This window comes from Mastomys coucha, unplaced genomic scaffold (assembly GCF_008632895.1).
Source record: "Mastomys coucha isolate ucsf_1 unplaced genomic scaffold, UCSF_Mcou_1 pScaffold21, whole genome shotgun sequence".
NCBI lineage: Eukaryota > Metazoa > Chordata > Mammalia > Rodentia > Muridae > Mastomys > Mastomys coucha.
In genome coordinates, this window is record NW_022196904.1 from 30,656,531 (window position 1) to 30,671,513 (window position 14,983).

The 14,983-nt window shown below is 44.1% G+C and overlaps 1 protein-coding gene and 1 pseudogene across 4 annotated transcripts in view; one reads left to right on the plus strand and one right to left on the minus strand.

Moving 5' to 3' along the window:
- Positions 1-2,101: 2,101 nt before the first annotated feature.
- On the minus strand, positions 2,102-12,858 carry LOC116102057 (annotated as a pseudogene). 3 transcript variants are annotated; one of them, XR_004122987.1, is made up of 2 exons: positions 12,627-12,858; positions 2,102-2,669 (listed from the first exon to the last, which is right to left on the minus strand). The product of XR_004122987.1 is annotated as a protein FAM32A pseudogene, transcript variant X2 (transcript). The 3 variants fall into 3 exon arrangements; XR_004122986.1 differs by having other exon boundaries at positions 2,102-2,672; XR_004122988.1 differs by lacking the exon at positions 12,627-12,858 and adding an exon at positions 3,510-3,616.
- Positions 4,354-14,983, plus strand: part of LOC116101196 (zinc finger protein 260-like) — a 32,097-nt gene continuing 21,467 nt past the window's right edge. The window contains exons 1-2 of the mRNA XM_031384852.1: positions 4,354-4,396; positions 6,071-6,097. Coding sequence (XP_031240712.1) covers positions 4,354-4,396; positions 6,071-6,097 — 70 coding nt within the window. The remainder of the gene's footprint in view (positions 4,397-6,070; positions 6,098-14,983) is intronic.

Here is a 14,983-nt window from a genome sequence, read left to right on the forward strand (position 1 = left end):
GCCTGATCTACAGAGTGAGTTCCAGGACAGCCAGGGCTACACAGAGAAACCCTGTCTGGAAAAACAAACAAATATATATATATATACATATATATATATGTATATATATATACATATATATATATGTACTGGGTTTATCTATACAAAACTTCACTAATAACTTAGTTATGTTTTAAGTCTCAGTGAATGTGGAGCTGTGACAGATGAGTTTAGCCCAATAATTACTCCTAATGTATATGCATGTAAACATTCTCTGTTGTAAACTTCTATTTCAATTTATGATTTGAATTTTATGTGTGAACTTGTGATGAACTTTTACCATGTGATCATGTATTCTGAAAGATCTATAAGTGCTGAGGACAAAGAGAGGAGTGTGAAATTTTCCCTTATCCCTCTTTTTCATTCACTCTATTTCCCCCTTAGAGAACTTTCATAGGACATTTTTTACAACGTAGTGAATCGCCATAATCACTTTTTTTTTTTTTTTTTTTTTTTTTTTTTTTTTTTTTTTTTTGAGACAGAGTTTCTCTGTGTAGCCTTCGCAGTCCTGGAACTCACTCTGTAGACCAGGCTGGCCTTAAACTCAGAAATCTACCTGCCTCTGCCTCCCAAGTGCTGGGATCAAAGACGTGCTCCACCACTGCCCAGCTTCTTTTTTTTCCATGCACAAAATTCTTCAAAAAATTATGTATTTTGGTGGACTGGAGGGATGGCTCAGCAGTTAAGAGCATTGACTGCTCTTCCGAAGGTCCTGAGTTCAAATCCCAGCAACTACATGGTGGCTCACAACCATCCATAATGAGATCTGACACCCTCTTCTGAAGTGTCTGAAGACAGCTACAGTGTAGTCATATATAATAATAAATAAATCTTTTAAAAAAATTGTGTATTTTGTATACTATATTCAAAGACAAAATGTTAATATAAAATGTGCACAGGCTATGTGCACAGGGCAAATCAAACAAATCAAATGTATGCAAACTTGTGACAGCCACTGCAACATCTCATTCCATATTCCAAAATAATTGTGTTCCCCAAATATGGAACAATCCCCAAATCCAAAATAGCCCTAAGCACTTGAGACAAGGTATGAACACACCAGCTCCCTCAAGTGTGAACACAGGTAGAATAAATGTGTCATCTGGACTGTGACATAGCTCAGTGGGTAAGGTCACCAACAGCCAAGTCTCACAACCTGAGTTGGATCTGATCCCCAGGATCCACATGGTGGAAGGAGTCAGTCCTTCAAGCTGCCGTCTACACATGTGCACACATACACGTGCACTCATATAATACACATTATATAATACACCCATATGCATATGTACACACATGCACCTTTAAAATACAAAAGCATCTAATTTTTACCACACTAAACCGGCTTTGCCCTGTGCGTTCTGCATTGTTCGGGGATGTGGGTAGAATGGAATGGTTCCCCTGTGATGGACAGCTTGTACAGACAACAGTCACACTCCATGACTGGTATTTGCTTTATTACATACATGTCAGCTCTACCAATTTGCCATTCTTTTAGTATCCATGGCAACAGAAGCTGCATGTCTCACAGTGTGTGCAGAAATTCTTCAAGTGGTCCCCCTAGACCCTCAGATGCCACGGCTCTGCAGCATCTACACCACTACAGCATGTCTGCTGGCACTTTGCCCTGGCCATGTCTGGCATTTGGTGTCCTTAGACCAGGAATGCCACCCAGGCTCATACCACATGCCACATGCTTAGAAACCCAGGTGCCATCATTGAGAACTGAGATTAGCAACATCTGTCGTTGCAGTCCACTGTGTGGACAGTGGGACAAGCTATGTGCTGGAGACCTGTGTCCTGTGTCCCACCCTTGTTGCAGGTGGTGTTGCAGATGCAATCTGATGTCTAGGTGGCCCCAAATGGAGCAGCACTGTGGGAACTTCTGTGGTGGTCCACAGGCAGGAGCTTTCTCTCCTGGCATTGTGGTGTAAGTGAAGACAGATGCTGCAATGGGGGTTGGGAAGGCGACCATCCTTCCGTGGCAGTCACCCAGAAATGACCTCAGCATGTCAATCTACAATGCTGCTGTCCAAACAGGAAAGGAAACTACCGAAAACCAAAATTCAGGGAAAGGACAGCCTGCCTTTAATCAAGCCTCGGGAAGCCTGGTCTCAGTAGAATCCCCAGCCAGGTGGAAAACATTCTAGAAACCACGGAGGAAAGCAACACAGTCTGCCTGGCCTGCTGCCTTTGGCACCAGGGGCCAGTTACTTGGTCCAGCTGATTTTGGGAATGTCATAGTGCTCGGTGAGTGTGTCCAGGTGTCGGTTGAAGTCCTCCACTCTCTGCTTGTGGGTTTTTGACGCCTTCTTCAGGATTCTTTCCATTTGCCACTTCTCCTGCATCTTTTCGAAGGCTGCCTGCGCTGGCGTGCGCTTGTCCAGGCAGCGCCTCTTCTCCTCCGAACTCTTTTTGCTCGTCCCCATAGCCTCCAGCATCTTGGCCTTGTCTTTGTCCTTCTTTTTCTTTCGCTTTGTCACGCCAAGCTCTGCCATACCTTTCAGCTTCAGGGGGCCCTTTTGGACCTGCTCATAGGGCTCCACAGCACTGGCTGCCATAATCACTTTTCAAAGTGTCCCTTTTTCTTCCTGTGACTTCTACTAGCAGATTGAAAGTTAGAGCTGATGTTCCTGCTGAGATAGAACAAAGGCCACATTACTTAATCCCTCCCGCTGTCAGGCTACACATTTCAATTGCCTAAGCCAGCAGCTTTTTACCCTCTGAAAGAGCAAGAAAATTTTTAGGACTTTTTAGAAGTTATCATCAGCATTTCAATATTGTTATAGAGCTAGAACATCCAGAGACCATCGTCTTTAAAATCACACCAGAGTCCTACTCAGTTCAGTTTAACCCACTCCAGGCTGGGCTGCTCCCGGCAACTCACTAGGGTACAGCTGTGATCAATGATTTGTGAATCAATTAACAACTCTAGGTCCTCTTGAGTCTGCACTGAGTTTTCAGTGTATAAGTATTTATTATATATATACCAAAAAGGAGATAACATTCTCTGGTTCTCACATGTAGAATAGCCTATTTCTTCCCGTCTGATTTCCATTGAACTTATACATTTCTCTGCTTTTTTTTTTCATTTTATTTAACGTGTGTGTGCATGTGAGTGTAAGGTATGTGATGGTTAATCTTGACTGTTGGCTTTACACACCTGGGAAGAGGAACAATTACACAATCAGCCTGTGAGCTTGTCTGTGGGGCATTTTTTAAAACGATAATTGATTTAGAAGTGCCCACCCCAACATAGGTAGTACTATCCCTAGGCAGATAGGCCTGGGCTTTATAAGAAAGGTAGCTGACTGTGATCTGGGCAGCAATCCAGTAAGCATCATTTCTTCATAGTTTCTGCCTCAAGCTCATGCCCCAGTGGAGTTCCCACCTGTATTTAGTCAGGGTTCTCTAGAGCCACAGAACTTATAGAATGTCTCTCTATATTAAGGGAATTTGTTGTGATGACTTACAGTCTGTAGTCCAGTTACCCCAGCAATGGTCAGCTGAGAATGGGAAGTCCAAGAATCTAGCAGTTGCTTCAGCTGGTCTTGTGTATAAACTGGAATCCTGAAGAAGTAGGTTCCAATAGACGCACTGGCAAGTAAATGCAAGCAGGCGAGAAGAGTGAGTCTTCCCTCTTCCAATGTCCTTATGTAGGTCTCCAGCAGAAGGTGTGGCCCAGATTAAAGGTGTGTACCACCACGCCTGGATCAGAGATCTCCTTGTCTTAGTCTCCTGGGATTAAAGGTGTGTACTTCCTTGCCTCAGCCTAAACTTTTCATAGCCATTATGCCTCAGGCTAAGATTCAGCTTAGAAACTTGTGTCTTCCAACCTCATGATACGGATCACAGCTGAGCCCTCCAGTTCTGGATATATAGTCAAGTTGACAACCAGGAATAGCCATTACACTCCCCAAGGGTGACCTTGAGGAATGCATCCCTGCAGTTGTCCAGGCAGGCCAGTGACCCAGCCCATGAAGAGACAAGAATGAAAATGGTTTACATTGACTTCACCAACCTGGACCAGACTCAGGGAATCTAATGTTAGGCGGTTCATTGTCAGCATAGTCAGCACAGTTCATTTTAAACATAGTAGTTTGGGGAAAAGCTTCCAGGAAACTATCATTCCAGATCTGAGTGCACAAAAATGCTTAAGGTTTTAATATATAGAAACTCCTTTACAAAGTACATGTGACCGTAGGGGTGGGTTCATCCTAGAATCTAGTGTGGTCTTTGGTCAATAGCATAGAGGTTAGCAGGCCATAAAATACACGTGGCATCCCCACTAAGGATGGGCTTTGTTAATTAGAAGCAATGGAGGAGAGATGTTATGGAATAAACATCTTGCAGGATTTGGGTAAGGTCTGCCTCTACAGCAAAAAGTGAGTTTGGTCTGCCTCCACAGACAGTACAAATGCCACCAGGTCATTAACAATATCCACTTCTAGTCTTCTGGGTGGGAAAACAAACACTTTTATCTCTTCCACTGAGGACAGGATCCTGTGTGTTTAACATTTCTGGCTTCCTAAAGCTCTGTGGGTGCGAGAACTTTTGTGTGTCCAACATGTTCTGACTTCCCTCAAGGCAGACTTTAAGTTATAAGCCAAATAAAACCTTTCCTCCCTGATTGCTTTTTGTCAGTGTTTAAACACAGCACCAGGAAAGCAAACAGTATGGCTGTCACAGAGCATATATGGAGGTCAGAGGACAACTTTTGAGAGATGGTTCTTTCCTTATAGTATCTGGGTTCTAGAAATTGAACTCAGGTTATCCAACTTGGTGGCAAACTCCTTTACCCAACGAGGCATCTTTATGGCTTTACTTTTAAATAATAAACAAAACTGTGTTATTTATGAACATGGCCAAATAACACCATTCGTATTTTCAGATAACGAATTCAGAAGTAATCTAGTCTGTGTGATATAATTTTATTGCTGCCCTTGTGTGGATTAAAACAGAATCAACATCAGGTGGAGTAACACATTAACTCTAAATTACCTCTAATCACAGAAATGTTCAGGCATTATAGAAAGACTACTGTAAGTTCAAGATCATATTGGGCTCTGTAATGAGTTCCCAGCAAGTCAGAAGTACATACTGAGCCAAAAAGAATCTGGAGGGATGGTTTAAAGAGTAAGGGCAAATTTCTAAGTGTGAGACCGAATCTCTAGCACCTTCATAAGAAAGTTGAGGGCTATGGAGAGACAGGGGGTCACTGGGTGGACTGGCTGCCAGCTTTCCTCCAGGTTAAGTAAGAAATGTTGTCCCAGGGGAATAAAGTCCAAGTGTCATAGAATAAGATATTCAACCTCCTTCTCTGGCCACACACATACAAACATAAATGAAAAATTTAAGGAAACAAACTTGGCCAATGAGATGATTCAGTGAGTAAAGGCTCCTACATAAAAAGCTGATGAGGTGATCGGTGGGACTCACGTGGTAGAATGAAGGAACAACAACTCTCACAAGTTGTCCTCTGAACGCTACAAGTGTGCCAAGGCAGGTGAAACCCCACAGAAACCAATAAATAAATAGAACGTAAAGATGGCAAAGAAAATAAAACAAGAAAAATCTGCTAATTAAATGAAAAGGGCAAAACAAAAGCAAAAAGCACAGTTACTATTGAGTCGTTCGCCACTGGCAAAGAAATTCCTTTCTACATGAGTGCAAAGCAGTTACTTTCACTCCATGGGGCTGACGTGCTGGGGGCTCAGAGAGCATGCTTTGACCTGTCTAGCATTTGTTGTCCACACTCCTGCAGCCTTTTTCTCCTGTCACTCAGGAGGGCAGGCCTGAAGCCTTGTCCAATCGAAAGCACTGTTATAGGAGGATCCAATCGGATTCCCTGAGAAAGTAGGAGGGCGGGCTTTGAATGAAGGTTCTTTTTATCCCCGCCCACTTACCACTACCCACCCACTATCATCCCTGTTGGGATCTGTCAGGCGCTTCTTCTTCTCGGTATCTGGGATTCTCTGCCTCGTCCTGTCGTCAGTGTCTTGCTGATCGCTACCGAGGGAAGATCCATAATTAGGACCCTCGTGTCCAGGAACCGGAAATGGTGAGCGCGTGGCGTCCTGACCTGGGCGCACTGCACCTTCCTGCCCGGCTCCTCCGGACTGTCCCGTCCAGCCCAGCACTGGTGTTCTGCCAGGGCTGATGGGTTTTCGGGCATCTGGACCAGGGTGGCCGAGATAAGCTTTTGAGAGTGGCCTGGCTAGGCGCGCTGCATGTAGGCCAGTGTGTTCCCGGGCTCCCGCTGTGTTTTCCCGCTGGGTTCTCAGTGCGCCTCTGGGTTTGTTTGTCTGTCTCCATGTCTTTGTAGGTTTTAAACCGGACTCTCCAAATTTAGGTGTACGAGTGCTGGCCAGTACTATGGCTTAGCTTTCGCGGACTTGTCTTAGTTTCTTACCACCCATTCCTCAGGAAGCATTTCCTTAAGTCACTTGGTCTCTAGGACGTGGGCTGTGTCAGTGTTCTACCATTATTGAGAAGACAGTGGGTGATTGCCTCTTTACCTCTCCACTACTCATCTATAGGCACCTGGGGAGGTGGGTCCAGGGCTAGCTTGTATGCGTCTGCCTTTATGTGTCTGGGTGTTGATCTGAATCTGTGTGATGTATCTCTCTGAATATGTGACTGGTTTTGACTGTCAGAACTAGGCATGTGAACGGACTCTGCTTTACCTCTGCTGTCACTTCGTCTTTGTTAAATATGGGATGACTTACCGTCTCTTCAACAGGAATGGATTTTCTGTGACGCTGGAGTTCTAGGACATGAGTTGGAGTACTGATTGCTACTTCATTCCTGGCTGACTTTTATTGGCCTCTTCCTTGAGCTATTTCTATGTGTGTATATGTAGTCTTGAGGATTGAATACCTGGAGATTTGTACATATTAGGCAAATTCTGTGCCATGACAGAGACAAGGTCCCAGTGTAGACCAGTGTGGCCTTGAACTTGCTATTCACCTGTATTGACTTCTAAAGTGTCTGGGATTGTACACCTGCACCACCAGGGTTCATGGTGGGTTCTTTTTGTGTAGAAGTAAAGAGGAACCTAAGGGAGGGACAGACATTTGGCAGGTATTCAGGCATTAGCTGCTTTTCTGTCTCCCCTGCTTCTGCTCATGTGAATTTAGGGGACAGTGTGTGTTACAGTTTGTCTATGCTCAGCCCATGGAGTGGCACTATTAGAAGGTGTGATCCTGTTGGAGTAGGTGTGTCACAGATGTAAAACCCTAACTAAGACAGAAGTTGGTACCAAGGACTGGGGTATTGCTGTGATAGGCCTGGCCATACTTTTGTTTGGAAGAATGTGGATTTGGGGACTTTGGATTTGGAGAGCAGTAGAATGCTTTAAGTGGGCTATCCTAGTAGGAATATGGAAGATTTTATTGCTGTGAGTGATTTGAACTGCAGACCTGGCCCAAGAGGTTTCAGTGGAGAAGAACTTCAGTGTGTGTCCTAGAGACTGCTTTTGTAGTATTTTGGTGAAGATTGTGGCTGCTTTTTGCCCTTGTCTGAAGAGTCTGCCTGAGGCTAAGATGAATAGACTCAGATTAATTGCATGGACAAAAGAAGTCTCAGAAATACCCATCATACATTTTGTTCTCTGGTTAAGTCTCATGGGGAGCATTTTGAATAAGCTTAGAAAGTAAAAATATAAAATATATGGTTTGTGTATTAAAGAGGTACCAAGAAGTGAAACAGCTGAATCCTGTGTTCAAGGATATTAAATCAAATAAAGGGAGTGGTGACCTTGGGGCAAGATTCTACCCAGGTAAATTTAGGTATGGTAGTACTCCAGGCATGGTAGTACAAGCCCATGGAGGCAAAGGCAAGCAGATATCTGAGTCCCAGGCCAGTCTGGGACAGAGCAAGTTTCTAAGTGAAGAAAAGCTTAAATCCAGGTGTCCGGATATATACCTTTAATCCCAGGAGGAGGAGCCATGCAGATCTCTGAGTTCAAGGTCAATCTACAGAGCACAGGACAGCCAAGCTTAGGCAGTGAAGGAGTTGGAAAACAGAAAGCTGGTGATAATGTAATAAAACAAGGTGGGTCATGTTTCAGCCCTAGCAAGCAGCAGAAATTTGGCAGCTTCAGCCATGTGTCTCTGGCTTAATAGTCAAGAGGAGGAGACTACTGGGACAATTGATGTTGGTGAGCTGGAGCTAAGAAATTAGCGGTGATTAAGAAGATACCAGCATTACTGAGGTGAAATCTTCTGGGAAGTGTTTCCTGAGAGCACAAAGAAGCTGTGTTCCAGAGAGAGCCAAGGTTGTACCTCCTGAAGCAGCTGTACTTGGTAATGTGTAAGAGTCACCCAGGTGGTACTGGTTTTGAAGGCATGAAGGGGTCATGGAGAGCAGCTGAGGCTTGGCAGTGTGAGAGGCCATGGAAGACCATTGGTGAAGGTGCACTTTCAGTTGCAGTTGACGGCCCAGGACTGGAGGGGGTCATGCAAAGGAGTTGAGGCTTGGCACCATGAAGGGAGTCTATGAGAGGCTATTGATGAAGCCTAGTTGCAACAGAAGACCCCAGTGTATTGGAGATGACAGTACCATGGGATGACCACCAAGAGCAGCAGCAGCAGTGAGTCAACCAGAGTCTAGTCAACACACCAAATGGAGGTGTGACCATTTGGAGAAGCCCATATGGTCATGTATGGATCCCAGATACTGGAACAAGAAGCTGTGAAGTTGAACTTGCCTTGAAGACCCCAAGATGTTTGAGATGCCAGAGCTGTGGGATGTCTGCTGCAGAAAGCTGCTAACAGGGAATGGAGTCAACCCAGGAAAAGTTTTTTGCAGTCAACAAAGATGAACAAGGAGTTGGAGATCTGAAGACTGCTTTGACATCAGACATGGAGATGCAGAGTTTGAAGTTCCCCCAGCTGGTTTCCTGTCTTGCTTTGGGGATTACAGTTAAGTGATGGAAAGAATCTCAGAAGAGACTTGAACTTTGGAGTTTTAACATTGTGGAGACTGTTATAGACTATGGGCACATTGGAAGTTGGACTAAATGTATTTTGTATTTATGTTATGGCTATGTATGGCCCCCATAGACTCATGGGTTTGAACAAACCTTGGGGCTAGGGAGTGAAATGTTATGGTTTGTCCATGCCCAGCCCAGGGAGTGGCACTATGAGAAGGTGTGGCCCCGTTGGAGTAGATGTGTCACTGTGGGTGTGGCTTTTAAGACCCTCACCCTAGCTGTCTGGAAGCCAGTATTTTGATATCAGCCTTCAGAACTCTCAGTTCCTCCTGCACCATGTCTGCCTGGATGCTGCCATGCTCCGTAAGACTTGCCACGGTCGTGGTGTCTGTTCACAACAGTAAAACCCTAACTATGACAGTGTGTATGAAAAAAGGCTATGAATGGGTCTGTCCTTTTGCTCTCTGGACAGAAGGTGGGTACTTGAGGAACCTGGAAGACCCAGTGAAGACACTTGTAGATTGAATTATAGAAATGACGAGAAACTCAGATCACAGGGCTCTGCAGCTGGCCACAGTTAGAACCAGCCTTGGGTTCAGGAATTGTGTTGTAGGTGTATTTTTGGGGGGTTGGCTCTACAGGTTTGCATTTTTTGAGGGAAACTGCCTGAAACCTAGCCAACTACCCTGTGCTAGTGAATGAAGTCTTGGAATTTGAAGGAGAACCTGTAACTGCCACTGTATTAGCTTGATCTCTACCTACCTTTTAAATATTTGACCTTATACCCACAGATAAATGTAGTTCTTACCCTCATTGAAAAAACTCCTGGCAGTAGATGGATGACATTTTGAGAGGATCTGAGAGTGGATGTCAGTTATGAGGAGGAGCAGCATTTGAGGGTGGAAGGGCTGGGAATAGTTTAATGTATAGTTTAATGTATTTGCTGTGAAAATGTGAGAACCTGATTCCAAACCCCCAGATCCCTAATCAAAGCTAGGCATGTAGTGTGAATGTTTCTAATTTCTGTGCCCATATGGTGAGACAAAAGGCACAGAAGGTAGGAATCTCAAGAAGCTGAAAGACTAGCTAACTTAGCATATCCTATAGAAAAGCAACAAAAGAGACCGTCTCAAGTTGGAAGGCAAATGGGAGGCAAAACCTGAACTTAATCTTACCTTTCTATTTCCACATGGAAGCTCACATTGATATATTTTCTCTTAGCTCCCCCTATCTCTTTCTCTTTCTCTCACACACACTAGACAGAGGGAAAGAGAGAGAAAAAGAGAGAGAGAAAGAGAGAACGAGAGAGCCTGATACACATACACACAAATGTGCGTATATATGGGGAGAGAGAGAGAACAGAAATATTTGTGCTAGTGAAATAGCTTTGTTCATTAACCACTTGCTGTACAAACATGAGGGTCCGAGTTTAAGACCCTCTTTAAACCTCTAGAACCACTTTAAAAGTACTGGCTGAGGGGCTGGAAAGATGGCTCAGCAGCTGTGAGTGCTGCTCTTGCAGAGAACCTGAAGTTGCTAGCCAGCACTGTCTGTTGTGTTGTAGACAACTCCCTGTAGCTCCAGCTCCAGGGGATCCAACCCTGCTAGTGTATGTGGACACCTACACTCAACCTGTCATTCAGACATAAACACATAATTAAAAGCAGTATATCTTTAAAAGAAGGCTGAAGGAGATGTATATATTCTTAGGGGCTTGCAGGCCAGTGAGCCTGGCTTTATTATAAACTAGCTCTATGTGGTTAGTAGAGTCTGTCTCAAAAACAAAGTGAACTTAGACTGAGGCAGGCACCCAAGGTTAACCTCTAGCCTCCACACACACACACACACACACACATTTATACACACATGCACACACATTTATACACACATGCACCAACCCTCTTCTATTCCCAACCCTCTTCTATCCTAGAAAAATGAGGGTACATGGAAGTCTAGAGTCTGTCTCTAGGTGAGAATCAAGATTTTCAGTAAAATTAACAAGATTTGCCTCAAAGGTTGCCTTTGTAGAGATAACAGACCTTACAGTATTTCAAATAAGAACGTCAAAATATTGCACTTGATCTTAGCCAAAAGGGGAGAAGTGATGAATGTCAAAATATTGGTGAACTGTGTTTACAACCTATGAGCACATGGACTTTTAAAAGTATGATCTTATGTCTTTCTCATAAACTTGGAACTTTTCTAGGAAGAACACATACAGGACTATACATTATTAACAGAAAAAAAAAAAACCATCTGAAGTCATACAAGCCTTGATTTACTGACCAGCTATACGTCTATCCAGTGCAGCTTGGGAACTACCCTTTCTTTCATTTAAGTTTCTAAGTGATCTTGTGGGAGGTCACTAGTCCTCAAAGTCACTGGTTCTCAAAATCCTGCTGTCATTGATCTAAAGAAACTTACGGTGGCTCTTGAAAAGCCCACAGCACTGCTGGGTGCATTTTATCCTCCCCTCCCTTTGTTCTTGCTTCCTGCTTAAGTCGCATTGATAAATTCCAGCTCTGCTCCATACTGCCTTCTCCTGAGTTTTTTTTTTTTTTTTTCCTTCTGTAACAAAGTAAAAAATTCTGGCTTGTGAGACTGCAGAGATGGCTCAATATTTAAGAGTACATACTGTTCTTCCAGAGGATTCAGGTTTGATTCCCAGCACCTGTACATTTTTCTGCTTGGATGGGAGGCTGTACTGGGACTCGGAAGCCCAGGCCCCATAGAGCTCTGAAGGGAAAAGATATCTCAGTGGAAGGGCATCCCGAGACATGGGAGCTCAGGGACCACACAGCTCTGAGAGGAAGCCTCCTCAGCAGAGGTGCTGCAGCTCCCAGGGCAGGGACTCCTCAGCTGAGCTGAGGACCCAGGAGCCTCAGCCCCACTCCTTCTCTTCACTTCTCTTCTTTTCTCCTTGGTTTCTTCTGATGAGAGGAAATTTCAGGGAGGAGATCTAATGAAAAAGACTTATTGGAGGAAAATTAAAAAAAAAAAAAGTTTTTAAAAAAGAATGCTGTCCTTACCTGAGTGGCAGTTCTGAAAACAACTCCTCAGGTTGGTTCTAGGAGCATATATAGGAAAGCCACATTTCTGTTCCATTTTTCACTACTGGTGAGAAGGGGAGTGGTTTCTGAGGGTCCTCTAGAGGAGGTGGAAAGGCAGAGGTTCTGGGACCCGTAAACAAGAGGGGCAAGAAGGAAGAAGCAGGAAGGGGCACGGAAGGCGAAGAATCAACTCTGTCCTGTTGTTGACACATTACCTAGAGCTTTCCACTATTCAAAAAGATGCAGTGCCCACCACAGCTTCCTGTCCAGTGTTGTTATGGAGATGCACAGTCAGGATGAACAGCCTCCTAGGTCTGTCATTCCTAAATGTCCACCTTCCTGTGAGCATTCCCGAGCATCAACTTTCCCTTTCCACACTGTGGTCCACTGTGGTCCACTGTATGGTTTCTTTCTAGCAGACAGTGCTTTGTCAATTTCCTCTGAATTCTGAGTAATATATTTTGAAGTGTGTTCATGAACATTTCGCACAATCTTCTGTGAAGATTCTCCTGACCCCAAGTTAACCATCTTTGTGGCCCTTTTGCCTCCCCTAGGCACACACATCTTACCAGGACGCATTTGGTTTTAGCTTCACTCTTGCTTACCTTACAGGGTGATATGTCCTCTTCCTAGCCTGTGCCCTTCCAGAACTCCATTCAGTATTTGAACTACTAATAGCCATGTCTCTGGTCTCTTGGAGTACCTAGTGAATATGAGTTCTTGGGTCAACAGTAGTCTGAGGTGGGATGTGGAGCTTCCTAGGAGAGCAGCTGGATGACCCTCAGTTGAGAGGAATGTCTCTCTAAACTCTTCATGTAAAAAGAGTCATTTGCAGTGACCATTGTGACTGAATGGTGCTATAGTGAAGATTCTAGTTTTGAATGCTTTTTCTAGTTCCATTCTGTTGCTATGACAGACATCATAACTGAAACTTCTTTGGGAGGAGGAGGTTTATCACAGAAAGGCAGAGCAGGAATTTGAAGCAGAAACCACTAAACAGCAGCAGGCTGCCTTGTTCTTTGTCTCACGCTCAGCTAAGCTGTTCGCACGAGATCACTTACCAAGGTAATCACTACCCACATTAAGCTGAACCTTTTCCCTATCAACCAACAATCAAGACAATTCCTTCCAGTCATGGCCATAGACCAATCTAATCTGGGCAGTCTCCTAGTTGAGATTCCCTCAGAGGTCGCCAGGTGAAGATAACTTCGACAGATACATACCAACAAGAATTGATTTACCATATGTTGCTTTTTATTCATATGTGTGTGTTTGTGTGGTTCTTTGGGGGGGTGTCTTAATCAAGGTTCTATTCCTGCACAGACATCATGACCAAGAAGCAAGTTGGAGAGGAAAGGGTTTATTCAGCTTATACTTCCACATTGTTGTTCATCACCAAAGGAAGTCAGGACTGGAACTCAAGCAGGTCAGGAAGCAGGACCTGATGCAGAGGCCATGGAGGGATACTGGCTTGCTTCCCCTGGCTTGTTTAGCTTGTTCTCTTATAGAACCCAAAACTACCAGCCCAGGGATGGCACCACCCACAATGGGCCCTTCCCTGCTTGAGCACCAACTGAGAAAATGTCCCACAGCTGGATCTCATTGAGGCACTTCCCGAACTGAAGCTCGATTCTCTGTGATAACTCCAGCCTGTGTCAAGTTGACACACAAAACCAGCCAGTACAATTGACTCCTTGTCAACTTTCACACAAACACATCACTATTAAGCCTCAGTCAACCCTTACTTTCATATTCATCCCCAAGATTTTTTTTCTTTTGAGACAGGGTTTCTCTGTGTAGCCTTGGCTGTCCTGGAACTGGCCTCGAACTCAGAAATCCACCTGCCTCTGCCTCCCAAGTGTTGGGGTTAAAGGTGTGCGCCACCACCGCCCGGCTCATCCCAAGATTTAAAGAACTTTAAAAGTCCCACAGTCTTTATATATTAAAAGTTCCATCCTTAAAAAATATCCAATATCTTTTAAAATTTAAAGTCTTGTAAAAATTCAAAGTCTCTTAACTGTGGGCTCCACTAAAATAATTTTTTCCTTCAAGAGGGAAAAATATCAGGGCACCAAAAGCAAAAATCAAACTCCAACTGTCCAATGTCTGGGATCCACCTCATGATCTTCTGGGCTCCTCCAAGGGCTTAGGTCACTTCTCAAATATTTGAGCTCAAAACATGAAGCTTGCTGAAACATCTCGTGGGATCTTATGTTTAATTTGATTTTATTTTAATTATTTTTATTTTATGTGTATGAGTATTTTGCCTACATGTGTGTCCATATATGACATGGCTATCTGGTGGTCTTCAAAACCTGAAGAGGAGCCGGGCGGTGGTGGCGCACGCCTTTAATCCCAGCACTTGGGAGGCAGAGGCAGGCGGATTTCTGAGTTCGAGGCCAGCCTGGTCTACTGAGTGAGTTCCAGGACAGCCAAAGCTACACAGAGAAACCCTGTCTCGAAAAAAACAAAACAAAACAAAAAAAACAAAACCTGAAGAGGATATAGATTCCCTGGACTGGAGTTGCAGATAGTTTGTGAGCGCTGTGAATTGAACTCTGGTCCCTTGCAACAGGTTGTTATTACTGAGCTCCAGCCCTATTCAATTTTTAAAAAAGAAGTAACTCATTACTTTAAAATGACTATGCTAATTTTATATGGTACCCCTTTAAAAATTATCTCATACACATGTGTGATGGGTAGGAAGGACACACCCAATTGTTTCTTCCCAACCAATTTATCTAGGAGTGTGTCTGTGTGTTTGTGTGTCCTACTACGTTTTACTAGGGTCTTTTTGCATAGGGAGGGTTTATTTACTTGAGCAAAGGCACCTTCTCAGTGGCCACACTAATGAGAAATATGATGCCCCCACCCAGTATCTATTAAGTTCCTTGAGCTCTATAGAGAGAAGTGGGGCCTTATGTGCCTTCTCCATCCACGACTGAATGTTGCTGGGCCTTGT